This window comes from Gallus gallus, chromosome 15 (genome assembly GCF_016699485.2).
Source record: "Gallus gallus isolate bGalGal1 chromosome 15, bGalGal1.mat.broiler.GRCg7b, whole genome shotgun sequence".
NCBI lineage: Eukaryota > Metazoa > Chordata > Aves > Galliformes > Phasianidae > Gallus > Gallus gallus.
The window spans coordinates 5,993,290-6,014,270 of record NC_052546.1 but is presented as its reverse complement, the minus strand read 5'-3'; the positions used below and the strand labels follow the sequence as shown (position 1 = coordinate 6,014,270).

The 20,981-nt window shown below is 44.8% G+C and overlaps 2 protein-coding genes across 10 annotated transcripts; one reads left to right on the top strand and one right to left on the bottom strand.

Moving 5' to 3' along the window:
* The first annotated feature begins 2,183 nt into the window (after positions 1–2,183).
* On the top strand, positions 2,184–12,494 carry HVCN1 (hydrogen voltage gated channel 1). 7 transcript variants are annotated; one of them, NM_001396351.1, is made up of 7 exons: positions 2,184–2,205; positions 2,564–2,684; positions 3,854–4,073; positions 4,248–4,352; positions 4,627–4,858; positions 6,810–6,922; positions 7,259–12,494. In NM_001396351.1, exons 3-7 carry the CDS (start codon positions 3,882–3,884, stop codon positions 7,322–7,324), a joined length of 708 nt encoding a protein of 235 aa, NP_001383280.1. In that variant the 5' UTR covers positions 2,184–2,205; positions 2,564–2,684; positions 3,854–3,881; the 3' UTR covers positions 7,325–12,494. The 7 variants fall into 7 exon arrangements, with proteins under 7 accessions (NP_001383280.1, NP_001383279.1, NP_001383281.1 ...); NM_001396350.1 differs by lacking the exon at positions 2,564–2,684; NM_001396352.1 differs by lacking the exons at positions 2,184–2,205; positions 2,564–2,684 and adding an exon at positions 2,234–2,364.
* TCTN1 (tectonic family member 1) lies at positions 7,552–19,888 on the bottom strand. Of its 3 annotated transcripts, none has more exons than XM_004945580.5 (15): positions 19,702–19,888; positions 18,165–18,285; positions 16,617–16,747; positions 16,101–16,267; positions 15,613–15,700; positions 14,871–14,980; positions 13,291–13,311; positions 12,706–12,831; positions 11,707–11,832; positions 11,246–11,328; positions 10,765–10,905; positions 10,312–10,468; positions 9,443–9,568; positions 8,962–9,106; positions 7,552–8,363 (listed from the first exon to the last, which is right to left on the bottom strand). In XM_004945580.5, the coding sequence occupies exons 1-14, from the start codon at positions 19,856–19,858 to the stop codon at positions 8,963–8,965; spliced, it is 1,698 nt and encodes a 565-aa protein (XP_004945637.2). In that variant the 5' UTR covers positions 19,859–19,888; the 3' UTR covers positions 7,552–8,363; position 8,962. The 3 variants fall into 3 exon arrangements, with proteins under 3 accessions (XP_004945637.2, XP_415162.4, XP_040504361.1); XM_415162.8 differs by having other exon boundaries at positions 7,552–8,056; XM_040648427.2 differs by lacking the exon at positions 12,706–12,831 and having other exon boundaries at positions 7,552–9,106.
* Positions 19,889–20,981: the final 1,093 nt, after the last annotated feature.

Here is a 20,981-nt window from a genome sequence, read left to right as displayed (position 1 = left end):
GTCTGGCATCCTGCTTATCAGATCAGAGTTTCTGTTCCTTTCTCCTGGAGTGAGCTGAGCTTTGTTGATGAGAATGCATTGGGCAGGGTCCAGCTATTGAGCTTCACGTTTTTAAATGCACTGCTCAGCTAAATCAGCATTTTCCCACTCAGAAGATTTTGCTTTCTAAAACGAATCAAACCACCTCCATAATTCTTGATGGCCCCATTAAATTAGGTGTTGGATTGCCTGGAAGAGGGCTTTCTCACAAATGTACTTTCACTTCTTAAATCACATCGTGGTTTTCCTGATAGCTTTATCATTTTTCTACCACCATGTAAAATGGTGTACATTGTTACACATCTGGTCAATAGAGAACATACGGAACCAGTTCTCACTTGTGTCTAAAGGAATGCATTAACCCATCTCTGCAGCAGCCCTCGTTGGTGTGTCGCACCTTTTTCCTCTGACTTCAGCTCTGCCCTCAGATGTGGTTTTAGTGACACACATGCCTATTCTGGGCTCTGTTTTCTGCCTGACTGCATTCCCCAGCACTGCAGCTGCTGGGCTAAAGGAAGTCCCAGAGCACATCGTGGTGGTGGGGAAGGTTTCCTGCCCGCTGTGTTGTCCCTGGTTTGCTTTAGGATTTGTCAACCCTGTGTTGTGAAGTGCAGCTGCGGTGCTGTGAAATGAAGAACAAAGCATTCATTTTGCTTGCAGTGCGGTGCAGGACCAGACCAAAGGCACTCCATGCAGGAGGCTACAGTAGTTTCAGCGATGTCTGCCCCGGTGTGTACAACATCCTTTAGATCCGAGCTTAATGCCTGAACGATATTAATTGTTGGATGAGAAGTGGATGTAGGAGAGAGTTTTTGGGTGCAGCAGCATCAGGCCTGTGTCCTGCAAAGCAGCCAAAAGCACGCGGGCTGGGGAGGGCTTTGGGGCAGGCAAGGCTGCAGTGCAGGTGCTGGAGATGGGCTGAGCTCCCTTGTGCTGTTGGCTCACACAGGGTTGTGTAAAGCAGTTCTTATTCAAAGCAGTGGCTTGCAGAATGTGACGCTGAGCACGTTCTCCTCGGGGGACCCTGGGGAGTACATGTCTTTCTTTGTCAGATGCAGCCCAAGCCCTCCATTTCACCATCCGTGCTCTCTGCATGTTCCGCTTTGGGTGCAGGTGGCCAATGCTGAGCAGCACAGCACCTCCATCCACAGCACTGTAACAGCCTGTAGGCTGCCAACCTCCTGCATGGGGTGCAGCAGTGCTGGGCTCCTGCTCTGCCCCAGGGCCTGCAGCCCAGGCACGCCGTCCTGACACCATCCCAGTGCAGGGAGGCTCATCCTGCAATTAACAGGGATAAAAGCATTGTTACTATAAAAAGATGTAGAAAACACTACGTACGCTCATGGCATATATATTTTCAAGAGTGACTGCCTTCAGCAAATGGATTAAAAATAACCAATCACAGAACAGTTTGAGTCAGAAGGGACCTTCAAAGGCCGCCTGCTCCCACTGCCTGCAGTGCACAGGGACACCCACAGCTCCAGCAGTGCTCACAGCCCCATCCCCTGACCGTGGCTGTCTGCAGGGATGGGGCACCACCACCTCTCTGTGCACTCTGTGCAGTGCCTCACCTCCCTCAGTGTAAAAACATCTTCCTTATATCCAATCTAAATCTCCCCTCTTTCAGTTTGATAGAATCCAGCCAGCTGTTGATGGGGGTGTGCTCTGGCAATAGAAGAACACGGGTGAGCTGACAGTAAGTCCTCAAGAGCTGCTCTTAACATTCCTGGACCTGGAAAGGTTGTCCCCAGGCTGAGGAGCAATGACAGTTTGCTCGAGCACAGATCAGAGCTGGTGGAGCCCCCTGTTCCACGGCAAGAATGGAGCTGATGACAGCCAGGAGCACAGAGTATTTCTGTGACCCACAGAGCTTAACCTGCAGTCCCCATCCCGGTGGCTGACTCAGCTCCCAGTGGCACAGCAGCTGGCTGTGTTTTCTCCTTCAATCCCGCACTCCTCACCAAGAACAGGTTTGGGTCTGTAGGGCTCTCATGAGGAAGCGCTGCTGTCTGCAGCTTCAGTCCCAAGCTGCTGCCTTCTTCCATTTGCTGATTGCATTCGTGTTTTGGGGGCCAGCTGAGACCAAGTGCCTAAATGAACCGGAAACGCCCAGGCTAAATCTCCTCCCTGCCTGCTGCAGGGTCACACCTATGCTGCTCTCTGCAAGTAAGTGCTTTGTGGGGAGGGCGCTGGGCATTGCATGTACTGCTTCCCCCTCACCCTGGGGAAGGGGCTGAGGGCAGGACTGTGTGCTCGGGTTGAGGCACCCGGAGATCGTCGCATTCCAGGAAAAGTCTTAGGCTCTGTAGGAGGAAAAAGAAACAGGTAAAAACAGAGAGAGCTTTTGCTCGGCGGAGCACTGCGAGTACTTTGAGTTTGTTGCAGCAGGGACTCCTCCCTGATCCTTTTGCAGCCGAGTTTGCTCAGTGCGCTTCCCAAAGCAGCTGACTGAAAGATGGAGGGTTCCTAAAGTAAGTAGGGCCCCTAAAAATGGAGGTGGGTTAATCGTGGCCTCGTTTCTCAGGTTTACACCGTCGTAATCTTCCTGATCCCGACCTCCGTCTGCTTCGTGGGACTGATCCACGCCCCTCAGCAGCTGAGCTCTGGTCTCGGCACTCGAGCTTCCCTTCCGTGCCCATCCTCGCGTGGGTTTCTTGCAAAATAAGCACGCAGCTGGTTTTGCAAAAAGTTTAGGAAAACAAACAAAAAGTTAACATCCATTCGGTGTATCCTCTTCCTGCAGCTTCCGCTCATGGACGTCCATCGGGGCCAAACTGGGGGGGGGAAACTGCTGCGAAAACGGAAAACGTCAGCACGAAGGGAGCGGGGCTCCGGGCTGGGGGGGCTCGGTGGGGCCGGGCCGGGGCAGTGGGGCCGCCCCCGGCCGGGAGGGGCGGGGCGAGGCTGGGAGCTCCGCTGCAGCGGGAGGGAAGCAGCGGCGGTGGGACGCGCACGGTACCGGGGCTGCGGGGGCGGTGGGGGGCTGTGGGTCGGCGGGGCCTCGCCACGGCTTCCCAACCCGGGCCGAGGGTGAAGGTGTTGGGCGGGCGCTGGTCTTCCTTTGGGTCTTGGCCCCGTGTTGAGAATGCGGTGGCTGCAGTTTGGTGTCAAAGGGGTGGAGAGGTTGGGGTTGGGTTGTGTTGTCCTGTGCCACAGTGACGGCTCTGGACCCTGTGAGTGGTGGCCCTGCAGCTTGGCAGCTTCGAGCGTCGGCCCATGCTGGGCTCCTGGCCAGGAATGGATGGGGATGGGATGTAGTTATGCACTGGCATCAGGAGTGGGTTCTCAGTGGGGTTGGTGGGCTGGGCAGTCTCACCAAGTTGTCTAGAAGAGGAAGGGCTGCGAAAGGGGAACGCAGGAGCAGACAGAGCCCCTCCCCAGTCCTGTCGGATGTCCAGCCACATCCACGGGTTTGGGCTGGAGCTGGGGGTGATGTGAAGGAAGGGAAGTCACAGCTGTTGTTTGGGGTGAGAGGGACCGGGAGGAGCTGGGCTGAGAGGCTCTGGGTGTGCAGCGAGGATTGGTCTCAATAAGGGCTGCCGTTTTTCTCCTGTAGCTGAAGTTTTGGTACGTTTGGAAGCAACCTGTTGAGGAAGAGCCTCAGAGTTCAGCAGTGCGTGGAGCCCTGGGAGGGTGGTGGGGGCTCACGCTGTGCTGTGGGCGGTGATGCAAAGCAAGCGGCAGCACCGTGTAGCAATTTCCCGTCCACAGGCTTTGTTCTCAGAACGAAGCATCACACTCTTGTCACGCTCATGGTGCTGAAATGGGAGGTTTTGCATCCCTGGGGAGGTGACGCTCAGCTCTGGTCTCGCAGGCAGGGGATGTCTGCTTGATCCGGAGCCATGTCCCGGTACCTGAAGCACTTCACGGTGGTGGGGGATGACCCCATACAGTGGAGCAATGATTATCAGAAATGGGAGAATGAGGAGGAGGACAATGGAGAGAAGGACTCGGAGATCAAACTGGAGCCCTCCCGTGGCCACGTCACCTTCCAAGATGTGATGAAGAAGCTCTTCAGTTCACGCAGGTTTCAGGTGAGGCAGAGCAAACATAGGTAAAAGGGAAACAAGGTCAAAGCTCAGCCTGAGGGCACCTATGGGGGCAGAAATGATGTGGGATCAGGTGCGGGGTGGGAGCTGAGTGGTTTCCTATGGGCTCGTGCCCGTTTGCTGCACTAGGAGAGGTTCACCTGAGTTCTTCTCCAACAGATTGTCATTGTCTTCTTGGTCATCGTGGATGCCTTGCTGGTCCTCGGGGAACTGCTGATGGACTTGAAGATCATCCATCCAGACAAATATCACATAGCCCCAAAGGTAAAACACAAGAAATAATCAAGGGGAACTGCTGTTTCCATCTCTTTGGCGCTACAGAACCTGCCAGAAAGCTGACCAGGCCATGGTCTGTGCAGCAGCTCCGTGTTTCCTTGCTCTCAGGAGAGCTGCATTGTGCTCACCACCCTTCTCTGGGTCAGCCAAAGTCTTCTGCAGAGCTCGACCCGAGGTGCCCTTGAGTGGCAGAGGCTCCCAGCCTGCCCCACACACACAGATGGAAGGGGTTTCTAGCCCTAAATCTGCACTCTTTTCACAGGTTTTCCACTATCTCTCCCTTTCCATTCTCACCATCTTCCTGGTTGAGGTGGGGTTTAAAATCTTTGTTTACGGCCGGGAGTTCTTCCACCACAAGTTTGAAGTGCTGGACAGCATCGTTGTCGTCGTGTCGTTCATCCTTGACCTCGTCCTCCTCTTTCGGGAGCACGAGTTTGAAGCTGTGGGGCTCCTGATTCTGCTGCGGCTGTGGCGTGTGGCCAGGATCATCAACGGTACGTGGCACAGGCTGGGTTTGCTGCCCTTCCCTGAGTTACCTTGCGTGTTCTTTCCCATCTCAAAGAAAGAGCACAGGGTCCTGTTCTCTCACCAAATTAAGTCTTGCTGGTGTGTGACCTTTGCAAGGCTGTGATCTCTCCGGAGCAAAAGCAACCCATTGCTTGTGTGGGTGCGATGCCTCGGTGACGGGCACACAGCAGCACGTTCTCCTGCAAGCCACCAGGGCGCTGTTCTTGCATCACTCCCTCCTGAAGGGATGTGTGACGCACGGTGTTGTTTGCATCGCAGGATCCTCTTGGCAATGCTTTAGCAGGGAGCAAGGTGAACTGCACCAGCATGGGTTTGATGGCTCTGTCGCTCTGCTGCGGCTCCGTCATCCCCCCCCGGGGTGCTGCAGGGAACATCTTGATCTTCCGCTGGATTTTTCTCACTGGGAGGCAAAGGATTTGCTGTAAAAAGAGAGGAATACAAGATGTTCCCAGATTAGACCTTGCTGTTGGAGCTATCAACTGTGGTGGATAGCTGTAAGTTCTGACATTTCTGAATTTGCTATAGCTGGAACCATTTCCTGCCTTTGAAGAAAAATCATTTTGTGATTTAAAAGAAATATCCTGGCAATGAGCTTATCCCTAAATCCTGCATGAAACCACAGCCCAAGTACAGACCCAAACCTGGTGCCTACAAATGCACTCCTGGTGAGTGCTCAGTGCTACGTGTAAGTCCTGAGAGTCAGAGTAGGAGGAAAACAGATCCTTAATGTCCATAAATGGTCCCTCTGTTGCCATTCTGATGGGCACGGCCTCTTCGGAGGCTGAGGGGAGGACAAGAGCAACCTGAGGCGCTTTGGGATTGGAAGTCGGACAGAAAGCGGCCTGGTTTGCAGATGCACAAAGCCAAAGCCACAGGAGCGTGGTGTCTCTTTATGCACAATTTCATACTGGGGAAAACAGCACTGCATTTGCAAAGAAACCTTACCCTTAAGTGTTTCTGTTCCCACAGCAGGGCTACTCGCCATGCCCACCTGCTTGGTGCTGTACTTGGTACCAAACCACTGTGACCTTTGGGTGCTGCCGTGCACAAGTATGGTTTGGTGCCTTCAGCCCCTGCTGGTTGGTAGAGGTTGGGTTACAGCAGTTGGGAGCTGTTTGGTTGTCAGTGCAAATAAACACCATTGCTCGTTTGCTTTCGGAGAAATGAACCCCAGAACTGCAGGCCTGCTGCCTGCAGCACTGGAAACACAGGCATGCACTGGTGGCTGAGCTACTGCATGTTGTTCTGTAAACAGCCAGGAGAGCTGTCAGGTAGGGAGAACGTGCAGCTCTTGGTGCTCCTACCAAGCAGGTTTTTGGTTTTATTTGTTCGCTGTTTGTTTTTTTTTTTTCTCCTTAGAAAAGGGTGGGAAGAAACTGCCTTCACTGTGCAGGTTGAGTTCATGTGAAATAGCCTAAAAATAATTTGGTAGAGAAGTGACACTTCTGCTCTAAGGGGAAACAGTGTGCCATTGCTGCTGGGTTGCACAAGGTGAAGCCAAAACCATGTGGTCCTGGCAGCAGCAATGTGCCTGGGGCTGAGCTGTGCGCTGCTGCTCCAGTGGGTCCTGTGACGTGAGCCCTGATAGAATGCAGCCCCACGCTGCATGAGCCACTGCTTACATCCCCCCTAGGCTCTGCCACTGGACTGAATTCAAATTCAGGATTTGAATGACAGTTTGTGTGATTAATTCAGCTCTGAGGCCAGACTGCCTCTTCCCAGCAGCGCATCGGTATCCGAGTCCCTGGGGTGGCTCATCTGAAAACCTCCTCATTAAGGAAAGCACTTGGGAAAGGTGGTTTAAAGATGACAGAACCAGAGCTTGAGAGGAACAAGGTTAACTCCCTGTGTACCACTCACCTCCTGCTAGTGGTTGTTTTACATCGTAAGATGAACCCACTGTGAATTGTTGCACAGGAATAATTTTATCGGTGAAGACTCGCTCTGAACAAGAAGTGTCCAAGCTAAAGCAGGTGAACCTGAAACTCGCAACGAAGGTTGAACAACTTCAACACAGCTGTGTGGAGAAGGTAAGAAAACACTTTTAAATTAAACATGCTTTACCTACCAGCTGTTCCCAAGGACAAGCTGGCCTGGGATTCTTTTGCAAGCTGGCTGCTGCCAGCTTGGCTTCCTCATCAGGAAATTGTGAGGTTGTGTCTGTGAGGAACCGCAGCCTTGCCTGTGCTTCCCTGAGCTGTTTCTGTTTTGAAGGAATGTCGGCTACCTCTGTCCTACTTGTGTTAGCCAGGTTGCCCTGTTTTCCTGCAGTGAGGCACGTTTCAGCAACGGGAAGATCTGTAGGAATTTAGGAAACTACTTTAAGGTCAGAGCTGCGTGAACAAGGTGACTTTTGTTTCCAACAGGAGCAAGAAATTGAGAGGCTTACCAGGATGTTAAAACAGCACGGGCTCCTCAGCGAGCAAACGTAGGAGGCCAGTTTTCCAAGGTGGGGAAGTCTGCCCATGGCAAGTGCAGTGTTGAAACGTATCAGACTGACCCGAAAGGTTTTCCTCTCTGCCTGCTTTCTTTGGTATAGTGCTGTCTGTAAATGTTTTCTATTTGACCACACTTTGATTAGATCTTGGGATTGCAAAAATAGCTTTGCTGGAAAATTAAACGTGTACTCCCTGTGAACAGTGACTCCATAAGACCCTCGTACAGTTGTACAGACAAAACTGCAAAATAATTTAATAAAGACACAACTTTACAAGCTGTACATTCAGGAAGTACCACCCATTTCAAGGAATGATGTTTTTCAGCGATAAGGTTCTTTGTTTGCAACACCTTGTAGAAACTTGCTGTTGCAGAGATAAGAGTTCAGGCTGGAGAGCTCACTTCTCTCACAGCTGACCGTTCATCACTACTACATCTCTTCTTTGATAGCTGTTCTTCTCATATTGCTGGTTGATTCCTTTTCTGTTGCTGCTTGTGCCACTTTGTTATTTATGTAATGTTCACTTCCAAAAATACCAAATTCCGACTTCTTTAGTTGACAATCAAATGAGCACCAAAATAGAGGCAAACACATGCCATCTCATGTCAAACAATGCTTGATTCTCAACAGCAGATCTGAGTTCTGATACTGTATTCTCTCATGTCTTCTTCCATTTAAGTGTTCATTTGCAGCCTGCTGGGCTACCGAGTCATCTGCTTCCACAGCTCTTAAATCAACACATTAAAAGAATCAGAATATGTAAGACAAGATGTAGGTGAGTGGACTGCTGGGAACAGCTAGACTCCAGGAAAAATAAATAAATAAATTAGGAAGCATATTCTAAAGGACTAGGTTGGTGTTTGAATACAGTGTGAACTTGTTCAGGTACCAGCAGTCCTGGGGTGTTTTATAGTTAAAGTGTGTGACTTGAGGAATAGGAATTTCAAAAGGTGTTGACTGCAGCAGGCTTCTCCAATTGATTTCAGCTGCAGCCAGCTGGAGGGTCACTGAGCTCTTCTGAAAGCATTGCTTCACTGTTTACATTTTTTTTAAAAGAAATGTAATTAATTAGTGGTTTGGGGAAAATAGCTAGAAATACGTAGCTCATTCATCTATAGAAATGGATAAAAGTGGAGGCCTTATCTAATGCCACGATTACTTTAATTAACAATTAGCTCTGCTGTTCACAGAATAATGAAGCCTGGTTTCCTATGGAGCTGTGCTCCTTCCCTTTCTGCCTGCTTGCTGTGAGTCCCAGACTGTTAGTCTGGAGCTAGCTCAGAGTGCCCAGCTGCTGGTTGGATGTGTGCTGATGGGCCAGCTTGCAGCCACCACCAAGTTCATGCTGCAACATTTTTTCCTCTCAGCAGAAGTGCAATTGGCAACTCATCATTCATACTTCTTTCTTTTTTTTTTTTTTCCCCTACCTTAAAGCTTTTGAGAACCCTCACAAGGGCTCACCTTTTTTTCTATTGGACAGTTTTTAACTCAGCATGCCTACAGTTTGGAAGAAACTGATGGGCCAACACAGTGACTGGATAAACTTTGCTTCTTTAGGAAATTGATTAAAAATAGGAAAAAGAAATTAGCTTTTTATCTTTTTGTTTGTTTTGTTTTGTTTTGGGCACTTACCTTAGACAAATGGGAAGAAAAAGTCATGGGGTAACTTGGCATTAATGGTGGGCCAAGCTTTATAGCCTGGTTCTGCAGGTGAAGAAATATCAGTGAAAACAACAGAACTTGTTATAGGAATAGTCCTTTCTCTTCCCAGAGGAAGCTGCAATGAAAATACAAATGGGCATTAGCCTCACTCTTCTTGGATGACTGCTTTGTTTAAACTGGATTCTGTTTTTCACTGTTATTTGTAATAAGATTTTTCCATGTATAGTTCCACGCTTCTTTTCATGGCTGATGTATAAATTTTACTGAAGTATGCTTTGGCAAGCAGCCCACAGTCATGTTTGAGTTGGAACAGAAACTGTTGGGTACAATACATTCTAATATAAAGTGTTATCTTTATCTAGAGAGATTAACCAGGTCACTATTGCACAGCTGATACCTGAGCAAAACAAGCTATTCTTTTTATCTGAAACCCTGTAATTTAATTACATACCTGCTTCAATGTAGTAGTAGTGGTTGTTGCTGTAACGTTTACTATTCTGGCTTGTGGATTGACTAGGGATCCATATTTAGTCCACTTCACTTCTATTTCAAGTGCTACTGGTATTTGGCAGGAGCTCTGAAAAGTGTTAGAAATCCTCTCATTGTCTGACTTGTACAGGAGTAACCACATTACTTATTCATCTTATTAGATAAGCACAATGCCCCCCAGAAAGCTCACTCCAGGTGGTTAGCAGAGCAGCTCAGCCGTGCCTGTGCCCTGGACTGCTGCCTGCACAGACAGCACAGCCTTGGCTTGGGAGTGTCCCTGAAGTTTCTCCATAGGTGACAAACTGACCTCGTAAGGGCACTTCAGGCAGGGCTGTTCTACCTGAGCAGTGCAAGACTTTAGCTCTTAATGACAGTGCTGAGCTGGCTCTTTTCAGCAAGAAGGCTTTTCTAATAGTGATGACGTTTTGGTAATGCTGTTGGGACAGTAGAAAACCCTTAACTTCGCCAGGGCAGAGTTTTGAAGTGTACAGCCTTAAATATTTCTAGATTATTTCTTTTTTAACTCTCGTGTTTCTGTTTATAGAAATCATTCACTGTTTAGCTGCAGAAAAGATGCAAAAAAAAAAAACCTCTATAGAAGCTGTAATTGAGGATGTACTGTCATTCAACCCACTCAAAGCAGCACAAATGCTCTCTTTATAGCAAGAGGGAAATATTCCTTGTTTCTGAATAATCCAGGGGAACTGTCCTCCAATTTTTTTTCCTGTACTTTTTTTCCTGTAGGTCTGAGAAACCTAAGCTGAGAACAGGTTCAGATCCCAGAGTAGGAGATAGAAAGAGTGATAGTGGGGGGGGGAAAGTAATCTTCACCTGTTCTGAGGTGCGAAGGTGAGTTATTGGCACCCAGTCAAGCACATCCTGGGCTTGAGAATTTCCAAATGGGGCCACGTACTCAGGAAAGCTTTGTCCCATCAGTAAATCTAGGAGGACCTGAGCCAAGGGCTGGCAATTCATAGCTGCTGTAATTCTTCCGGGAAGGTGGGGGGGAAGAAAAAAAAAAAAGTTAAAGCAAAATCCATTGGTTTGGCACAGAAGCAATTTCTCCTTGCTGTCATGCACTGTTCAAGCCTTCCGGCTAAAGTTGCTAATGTGCACAGTCTCTCCAAGAGAAAGACCATTGTTAATTAAATGATATTTCTTATAATTAAATACTCTATTCCCAATACTCTTACAGCGGTATGAACGTCCCAGGATGTGAACAGATCCTAATGGAAAGGGTTATCATGGGGCTATAAAAGCACTGAATTAAAAAAATCCTCTTACCGTAACTTACAGCCTGATATCATGTTGTAACCAAATAACACTGGGGTTCTGGCTTCCTGTGCTGTGAGACAATCCTGGTGGGCTGTACTTTGCAGAATGGTAAGCTGACCATATTTGTTAGTATTCTGAATGATGCCTGATGTAACACACAGTTAAAGGGAAATTCAGTACTTGTGGATTACAAAGAAAGAATCTGTAGTGAGATCCTTAAGATTCATCTAAAAATGCTGTACTAAGCCAAGGCTTAAACCATGAAGAAGCACTAGAGCATGCAATGAAGATCTGAATCTACCTCGCTGAACAGTTCCAGGAGATTGCAGTGAGGACTGAAACATTGGTCACTTCTAAAATGTAGCCAAAAAGCACACATTTACTTTCAGTAAAGAACAGATGAAATATATAGGGTGTCCATGACAGAAAGTCGCTGTGAAGTTGGTCCAGAAACAGTACTGAAAGCAGAATTACAATGGGGAAAGGATATCCTTGTGGCTTGAAGCCCGCTCTTACAGCCAGTCCAACAACATAACCAGGATTACCACTGAAAGGAACTGGATTTGTATTTACCTGCAACACAAATTTACAGTATTACTTCTTATCTTGTACTGAAATATTTGGAAAACGCTGAAATGTTTCAGTGTTTTTCTGGTTGTTAACTGCCTTGAACAGTAGTAAAGTTTCTCTGTAAGATTAGAGCAGTTCTCTGATGCTGGGACAGGCTTTGCTTTTGCTGGATACACTCGTACAGAGCAACAAGATGAGTCTTCTAAACATCAAAAAAGACTTTGGAGGCCCTTAATGCCCAGTTCTGAAATGCTGCCTTATCTGCGTAGCCAGGACAAGTTACATTTTACCTTGCTGCTAACAATTGTTCTGATTCAAGTTTAATAAGTTTTGTAATTAAATGTCTTTCAACAAGCCATCCATAACACCTCTAGCAGTTACCTGAGTAAAGCTGATTTCAAAGCTCTGTTGTACTGAAAGTGCTTCTTTGTTAACTGCTCCCAAGACAAAAGAAGCAGCTGCTTCTATTATTTCTCCTGTGTCTGTGTATGTAATATGATAACTCACCTGAAAATGAAACATTTTAGATATTAATTAGAACAAGTAGATAAGAGTATGGAACTAAAATAAAGGAATTTAAAACTATGTAAGTATTGTTTTCCTTCTTCCTTGCTTAAGAAACACTCAGCTACGTTGTAGAGAAGTACTGTATCCTCAGTTGCAGTAAGGATGGGCCCAGAAAACAGAAGAAACTGAACAGGAGCTTCAGCCTCAAAATTAAGCAGTATTTTCAATGCTTGTTGTTTATTCTCTTTTGCCCATTGCTTCTGACCACACAAGAGAGGGACTTTTAAGCCCACTAAAAAAGTTATAATTTGATGTGACAGATAAAACCATAACATTTGCAAAGAAGTCAGTAGCCATGTCAGCATATTTAGGTGTAAAGGACGTGACTGTTACCAAATCAAGCCACTGAATAGCAATGTTCAGAAACAGATCTAGGTTTGGAGACCCTCTTCAAAGCTGGCTTCTTGATAAACTTCTAGGTGTAATTCTAATGTTCATCTACTTAGGATAAAGAGGTAATTTGCACTGTATATTCCTCTGTCTCTGCTACCACTGTGCCTTAAGTCATATTCTCCCAAGGATAACGTGGATTCTAAACTCATTTATTGTCCATTATGTCATACATGTAGAGCAATAATAAAAAAGATTTCATCTTGACTGCACCTTATGTTGCATATTGTTACTCTTTTGTTGCGAAACGTACTCTTTTATCCTGAAGTCTGTGTTTCTCTTGTGATACTAGCTTTGGAGATGTCACAATATATGGAAATGGCAAGGCCTCTCTCATGTCTTTTTAAGTTGTGAATCAGAAATTATTTGATGCACACATGTTTTCCACTAAACAAAGGAGGGAAAAGGAAATGTCATACCTACCCCAAGAACTATATTTATGCATAGTTCATCCAAAATCATAGGGTGCCTGAGGACATCCCTGCTGTTAAGTAAAGTCCGCATTCCATTCAGAGACTGGACAACTACGGACTGGACGGTAATATTAACCTGAAAAATAATCCATGTCATTTCCAAACATTACATATAATTATTTTTGGCTTCTTCTGTATCATATTTGTGACTCTTCAGAAGAGTCACAAATTCAGACTCTTCTGTTCTGCAGGGACAGCAGTCAATAGTCCTTTAAGCGTGTTGATGAAGTTCAACTAAAAAAGCAAATAAAATTAGCTAATAGTTTTATGTTGGGGCACTACATCAGATTAAAGTTGTGTGCAGATAGCATATTATCTTGTTGGTAGCATGTTATCTTGGAGTTGCTAATATCACTACTGAGTAAAAACCGCAGCATTTTAGTCCTAAGGCATGTGTAGGGGATTTTTGCTTTACTTTTTGCTCTAAAGAGTAAGGCTAAAGTCACTGTTCTGATGAAGTCAGTGAAAAACTCCCACTGACTGTAATAGAGAAAGAACTTTACCCCCACCAGTTCCAAGTTAGAAAGATACTTACCATCTGACTAGATTTAGGCACCTAGAGGAGAATAAAAGAGCAATTTCAAACAATAGCAAAGGTATGAACTATTACAAGTAGCAGTTAAGTAAAGCAGTTAAGGTTTAATTGCTTTGCCTGTTTAACTCCCTATCATTACAGTGATTTTTGAATAGTGAAAGTCATTGGATACACACTGCTGTATCTAGGTAGTGTGAAAATAACTGCTATTTGTGGCTAGTATGCAAAATCTTACAGTTCAATGCTGTTCCTCTGGCAGCAACTGGAAAGTTTCTTAGTGACTACCAGCAGTTTTCCACCAGGCTGAGCTTTAACTGCACTCCTAACAAACATGCAAGGCATTCAGTAAGTACAAGACAAATCTAGTATTTCCCTCTGACACTGTTTGCAACTCAGAACTAACACTGAAAAAGTTCATTTGCATCAGAAAGGAGAAAGGCACCTCAGTTTGGCATTACTACTGCTGTGCATCATTTTGTTGGTTCTACTTGGGGTGTTAGAGAACATTCTTCTTATTACAAAACTGTGCAAAAACATTTGTAACATTCACAGAATGCTAACTTAGGAAGTCTGCAAGACTGTACCCAAAGAAGAGCTTTTGTGGTCCCATTCTCATGATAGTGAGTCCATAATTTCATGGTCCCTGAACAGATAAATGAGAAGTTAAGTATCCCTCTGTCATTACGAGTGCATGGTTACACACAGTTACCCTGTTGGAAAGGCCTTCATATCACTCAAGTTGCCCACCCTGGCAGTGGGTGTGAGCTCCTAATGATGGGGTTTTCTGAAAGGAGCAGTGGTGTGAGTGCTCACCAAAGGCTCCCAGCCTCCCTGGGCTGATGATTTTGACATTTCTCTTGCCAGTAGCTCCACCTGCTGGCGCTGAAAGGGTTCCCTTCTCTGCCCTCTGACCATCCCCAAAACAATTTTTCTTTTTTCATGTCCCATCTTTACAACGGGAGCTGCCTACAGACCTTTGTTGTCCATTTGGCCCTCTCTAATATTCCTCAACATGTGCACAGGGACTTCAGTATAAATATGAACCTTCTGTTCAAAAAAGAATGAAAAAGTAAACTTAGCTTAGAAATACAGCCACATGCTGGATTTGGTTGTAAGCTGGATACGAACAAGTTTGCTCTCAGAGGGGTAAAAGGTCACATTCCTTGAGAAGTATAATGAAGATTATTGCACATGTGTGCAACAACTCTATATTAACGCCATTATTAAAAACTGAAGAGGATTCAACCTTACAGATTCTTTAAGTACAAGATTTATATGCACAAGCACATAAAATTGCTGCCATTGCACAGTTAGCTCAGTGACACAAGCTTCTATCTTCTAGACCGTTACTTTTGCTGGCTAAGCAGACAAGAGTAAACGCTTCTGTTACTTCAGCGTGAAGTAAAAACATTTCTAAAAGCTTTCTATATAAAAGTCTGCTGGATTTTTCCTGACCCATAGTTTAAATATCCAAAGGAAACATCATATCCTGTAGGCAATAGCAGTTACTTAATTTTGGAAATGCAAAACAATATGTAAGGTGGACAGTCAGCTGTATGATGCTTTCAGATCATACTTACTGCTAAAATGCTGGAGTTGATATAAAAAAGCATGCTAACTGCTTGAATGTTGCCACAGTTTTCCACACTGATTGATCGAATGCATTTTGTAGCCTGGTGTACTAGGAAACCTGGAAGAGAGTCACAAAGTATTGCTGAAGGAAATTAAAGACTAATTATGAAAAACACAAATAAAAAACCACAGAAGAACATATTTAACAATAACAATGGGTCTTGGAAAATGCAACTTTCTTTTTTTGTTGCTGTTATCCTCTACAGATTTTCAAGAAACTGTGAAAGTTCCAAATGTAGGGTTCAAGTCTGCAAGTCTGACTCCAGTTGCATTCAAACTGTGAAAGAAACCTCATTCTGTTAGAGATGTCTTAAAGAGGTTGCCCAGTTAGGTCATGCTTATGCAACACCTTCTACCCTCACAGCGTCACCCTCATACTATTTTACTGTATCAATTAAATCAATTATTAAGTCAGTGGTGTTTTACTGTTGCATAAACAAAACATTAAAAAGAGATACCAACCAAGGATTCCCATATCTAACTCTGAACGTCTAACATAGGTGCAATACAGCTTCCAACCTATGTCTAAAACAAACCTCCATAGACTCAGAAGATATCTGTAAAACATTTGTTCACAAATCTTTATCTGGATTTACACTGGTGTGTGTGTTGGTTTACCGATTGATTAAGCTCAAGTTAGAATAGAATATTCTACTGCAAATAAACTGGAATTCAAATGCATTTTCCAACCTGCAGGGTTTGCATCAGAGCACCAAGAGGAGACAACAGGACTAGGCAGCCTGAGAAATGCATCCACCGTCTGTATAGGAACACCATACTGCCAAACAAAATGACATATTCAAATAGACAGGTGTATTTTGGTTCATGGAAAGTTTTAGAGCATTTGCATGAACAGCAAATCTGTATAACAGAAGTTCTTTTTTCCATTACATCTGTCAACACCACATACCACTTTGCATGTCAATTCTTAAGCCAGTGCTAACAGCTTTCTTTGTTCAGAACAGCTAGTTACTTCTCTCAGATCTTAAAAATCTGGTTCACTTTTGAAGAAAGCTAATGCAACACTACATGTTTCTTTTTACATTTCTATGTTTAAAGACCAAAACAAAGATTTTCCTTTTACAGTACTGCAATTTTTTTTATAAGCAAATGCAAACAATGCCCACTTGCTCTTTTACAAAGCAATTTAATACTACTTGAATCATACTGTCATGTACCTCATATCTGTAACTCTTGTTTGCATCAGAAGGATCTGAAGCATCTGAGTTCATACTCCAGCTGTTGGGCTCAGCACTGAAAGTAGCACCTCCATACTTTTTAAGCAGTTGATCAAAATTTTCAGCAGTAGGTGTTTCAGGGGAGCTAAAGGAGAGTGCCTGTTCATCTGCCAAAACATTTTAAAGAATGAGATGACTTTTAGGATAAAAAAATATAATTTCTTTTAGGGAAAATGTCACTTTTCAGCTCTTGATTTGCCAACAGAAAATAGAAATAGGTTAAAATTGTTAATTAAGCTTCGTTAGAGCCAGGGACGTACTTTCAACAGAGAAGACTAAGACTTGGAGTATGAGATAATTTCACAAATAAAAGTATTACAACATAAGGACCGTGAGCGCACAGAATAATCAGTTTTCTGACAGGTTTAGTTATTGTTAATTTCAGTCTATTTCTGTACCTAGAGAGCTTATAAAAACAGACGTCTAATGCTTAGTATTGGCAATAACATTACTTACAGTTTGTAGCATGAATGCAGAAAACACTGGGATTTATATGGTCAACTAATTTAAAAACTCTTTCTGGTGGATTTGCTTCAGTATCAAGTGAATATATAGCAGCTTTCTGACTACAAAGACGGCTGTCACCTCTGCAAATAATAACAAAAAAAATCAGTGATCCACTAGAAGTTACTACTGACCATATTTTAAAGTTCTATTTGTGTGCTGAGGCAGCAAATGGGTAATTAGGCACAGTTAAAGCAGTCTATGGCAGGTGCTAAGAAAGTGAAACAGCTTTCAGAAATGACCTTTTAAGCACAGAGCTAAACTTAAACGATGAGGTGAAGCACTGGTTAGTAGGATCACATCCTGTATCAAACATCCCTTTTCCTCAGTGTTTCAGATACCATATACAACCTGTGATCAGGAAAAATCCGTTCAACGATTACCACAACTACACAAATGTATATAAATCCCAACGTAAATAATGAGATCCACAATACTTGCAGTCATTGGAAATTTCATGTGAAATGAACATCTTATAGAAAAGAATTTTTGGGGACAACTACAACTTCATTTTATGCATTTCTAGTTGACAAAGACAGAACAGTCACCTGAGGCAATTTAACTGTCATTCAGGAAGGCATGATTAGACCTTTCTGATATATCTAAATATCTATAAATGGGTAGCAGTAGTCATTATGTGCAAGAACAATAAGAAATGGCAGTCTGGGATGACTGCTAATTCAAATTTCAATGCACCAAGAATAAACCCCAGCATTCAGATTGGCATAATTTATGCAGAAGGTGGGTTGAAGTGCTGTACTTATTGTTCTGAGAAGTCACCAAGAGATTTTACATTAAGGTAATAAAGTGAGCTTTCATAACTCCTTTTTGAGAGGATGGAATTAGGTAAAGGTGTTTTCAGATAAACTGTAAATAGCAAGGAAATAACTATCGATGTTACTCCGTGCATATAATGTTGCATTTTACTGCTTGTAAAGTGACAGATTGGCAGCGAGGCAGCAGGCTGGGGCCATTGACTTGTAAAACTAGGATCAGAGCAACACTCACGCTATTTCATTAAGCCCTGAATTGATCGTGTTTCTAGTTGATACTGTAAACCTCAATTAGAGGTTACTGAGAAGCTGCTGCTGGATTATGGAGGTGGCCAGATGGTTGCGTGGCATCAGCTTTCTTAAATTCCAGACACTGCATTATACTGATGAAGGTCTGAAGATACATTCTTCTTCCCCCAGCGCAAGGCTTCATCAGTTAAGCACCCACATGTAGTAGGACAGTACAACAGGAAGAAAAAGGAAGCACAAATTTAGAAAAGAGGGAATGAGAAACTGGGCTGGGAGGCCCATTTGCTGTTTTGCCTGGTTAGGAGCCAAAAGTTTACCAGCCTAGTGCTGCAGGGATTGGTGAAAGGGTAGGCAGGGGTTAGGATGGCAGGGGAAGAGACTGGTTAGCAATTTGTAAGAGGGGAATATAGAGCTCATACAAATACACGTGGCAAATAAAACTGAATTTTGTATTTCAGATAGCTGTTTATTCACTTACGTGACAATAGGAACTGAACATGTAGTAAAGAGACTGAAATCTTCAGCACTGCAGTCAGGGTCACAGCAGCAATTTACATCACACTGTGCCACCAACAGATCACAAACACACAGCTTGGCAACTGGAGAAAAGATTTAAATTAGAATTAGGACTGGAACTTTGCACACTACAACATGTTCCCTCACACTTTCAATTTTCACCTCGCCTTATTTTTGACAATGGTCAAAAGTCTATATCCAAATTCATGCTGTTTTTTTGTGTTTTTGGTTTTTTTTTTCCTCCGGATCATTTTTAAAAGCTCTTTTCTGTCAGTTAGCAAATCTATTAAGAGCAAATAACAAAACCAAGAGTATACCAGAATCTGACACCTTTTTTCCCTATGAAATTGAAAAAAACAACTGGACTTTATAGGAATTTTGAAGGTATGAACGTATGAATCTGGGTCCTGCACAAGAGAAGATACAAACAAGGCAGTGATACTCTGTTTATCTGTTTGTTACAAGGTAGTGAAATTATGTTTATCAGTTTGTTTCACGTATTGGGAAGAATGAAAAACTCACACCATTTTGATAACAGCAGTGATTTACAAGCATTGAGAATGTCCCAGAATGCAGAAATACACTTCCTTGATGTGCCAGCATAACCAGAGTTGACCTCTTTGTTTTTTCTCTCTGTCTTTAGATATTGTTAAATATTGTAATAATACAGAAAGCAATTTCTAGCAATACTGTGAATGGTCAACATTAAATAAATTTGGCAGCTTCTTAAGGCACTCTTAGGTTATCCAGTTTACATATTCAAAGAATAGATGATATTTTATTGAGCTGTTGTTGACAGTTGCTGTTCCGTAATAAATCTAAGCTTAAGAATAGCACAGACACTGCAGACAAGACTTTAAAAGAATGCTTGCTTTCAAAACGATCCTTCTTTTATTTCCATTTGACTATTTCCCACTTCTCCAGGGCCTCCTGGATGCTCTCTGACCAATTGAACAGTATCCATGCTGTTCCTGGAATCTCTGAGGTGTTACTGCTCTGTCAGCTGAGTTTTGCTGGAACCTTTAGCTCACCTTGTCAACAAGAGCAATTCAAACACAGACGATGAGACTGAATTTCTCTCTCCTAGATGGAGGATTTAGGGCTCTTTTCCCTAAGGAGGCATGGACTGGTACAACATGTTTTGAGAGAAGCTGAGCTGGTGACAACTACACTGGGAAATCAGAAGTTAAATAAAAGTCTACCTGCCAATTAGAAGACAGTGGGTCACACTTTCTGACAGCGCAATGACAAAGATTTGTGTTCTGTGTTGTGACAGCACTGTATATCCACAGAAACAGGACTGGATTTGAAGTTTGGGGCAAACTGTTGTGCTGCAGCAATAAACACCAGGAGAAAGAAGCAAGACAGCTGCCTCACAGTCTCATCCTAGACAGAGGAGGCCCAAGAGCCCAGCAGCGAGCGGAGGCTCTCACGAGGCTCTGAGAGGGACTCCCCTCGGGCCAGGCGCCGCGCAGCCCCCCACCCCACCTGGCACCCACCGTCCGTGAGCGGGGCCGGCCCGCTGCGACCCCGCTTCCAAGCGGTAGCACGGGTCTTCGATGACGCCTCTGGGCTGGATGGGAGCTCGGTGCTGGGCTCGGCTGCGCGAAGCGGCGACAAGAAAAGAAGCAGGCCAAGCCTCAGCGCCGCCGCCATGACGGCCGCTGCTAGGCCGCCCCTAGCGACAGTCTAGGCCTCCCCTAGCAACGGCCTAGGCCTCCCTTAGCAACGGCGCGGTTGGCAGGGAGCGCGGAGTGTGATGGGAAACAGCGCCCCCCTGCGGCCGCTGGGCATCACGAGAAGCGGCGCTCTGCGGCCGCGGCGCGGGGTGTTATGAGGGGCGGCGTAGGAACGGCCTCTCTCGGACTATAAAATCTCGTGTTTAGCGTGTTTCTGCGGCTTTATTTCTAATAATACGCACTTCTTTTAGCTTTTAAAGTTTATCAGCTTCTCTATCTTGGCTCCTTCGCCTTGTCAGTACTCTGCAAGTATTGAGAATGGTCCTGGTGTGTCTGGCTCGGAGCGTTCTGTGGTTAGTAATCTTGTGGTGTAGGCGGGTGATTTTTGTACCGATCTGATAGTTGGAAAATCTGAGCTCGAGCTACGCAAACGCCTGCAGTTCTTCGGTGTTTCCTCAGAAACGCCAACCTCCGGGCTTTGCTTCCACCCCAGAGCCTTTCTCACTTGGCCCGGCAGCCTCACATAGCGAGGGGCAGGGCAGGGCTGGGTGTGCTGCTCTGAGCACTGTGCCTCACGAAGCAGGAGGCACAGGGTGTGAAATTCAGCTGAGGGCCCACATCCTCTTGCTTGAGAGAAAGTAAAATAGATTCTGAAGCTTTAATTCTAACTGCCATGGTGCTTGTCCTGCCTGCTGGAAGGAGGTCTGACCACGTGCCCGCTCTCTCTCCTTCACTGTCAGGTGTTAAAGAGCAGGCATCTCTTTGGGTGAGTCTGATTTGGGGGCTTACAACCCCTGGAAAATCCTTGAGCAATTTGCTCCCGCCTACCACACGTGGTCGGGTAGCAAGTATGAAGGTGTTTCACCTACCTTTAAGCCTTGCAAGTTTTGGAACTTGGAATTTAGTTCATTGTCTTAGAGGGAAATTGGTGCTTTATTGCTTATCATCACTTCTTCCACATTATCAGCAGATAATTAATAGTGAATCACCCCCACTTGTTTACACTTTTCTTATGGATTTAAAATGAGTAAAAAGAACTGTTGATAATGCATAAGGGAAAATATAATGTAATACATTACTTCTGCATACAGAATAACTTT

What these genes read in the sequence shown, in the direction of transcription:
- TCTN1 (XM_004945580.5), bottom strand. Translation starts at nt 19,858, where the DNA reads ATGGCGGCGGCGCTGAGGCTTGGCCTGCTTCTTTTCTTGTCGCCGCTT. An exon ending in TGTTCAGTTCCTATTGTCAC is followed by an intron (nt 16,748 to 18,164) that starts GTAAGTGAATAA and finishes TATTATTTGCAG; the next exon opens with AGGTGACAGCCGTCTTTGTA. An exon ending in CTCTGATGCAAACCCTGCAG is followed by an intron (nt 14,981 to 15,612) that starts GTTGGAAAATGC and finishes ACTCTCTTCCAG; the next exon opens with GTTTCCTAGTACACCAGGCT.
- HVCN1 (NM_001396350.1), top strand. Translation starts at nt 3,882, where the DNA reads ATGTCCCGGTACCTGAAGCACTTCACGGTGGTGGGGGATGACCCCATA. An exon ending in AATATCACATAGCCCCAAAG is followed by an intron (nt 4,353 to 4,626) that starts GTAAAACACAAG and finishes CTCTTTTCACAG; the next exon opens with GTTTTCCACTATCTCTCCCT. An exon ending in TGTGGCCAGGATCATCAACG is followed by an intron (nt 4,859 to 6,809) that starts GTACGTGGCACA and finishes ATTGTTGCACAG; the next exon opens with GAATAATTTTATCGGTGAAG.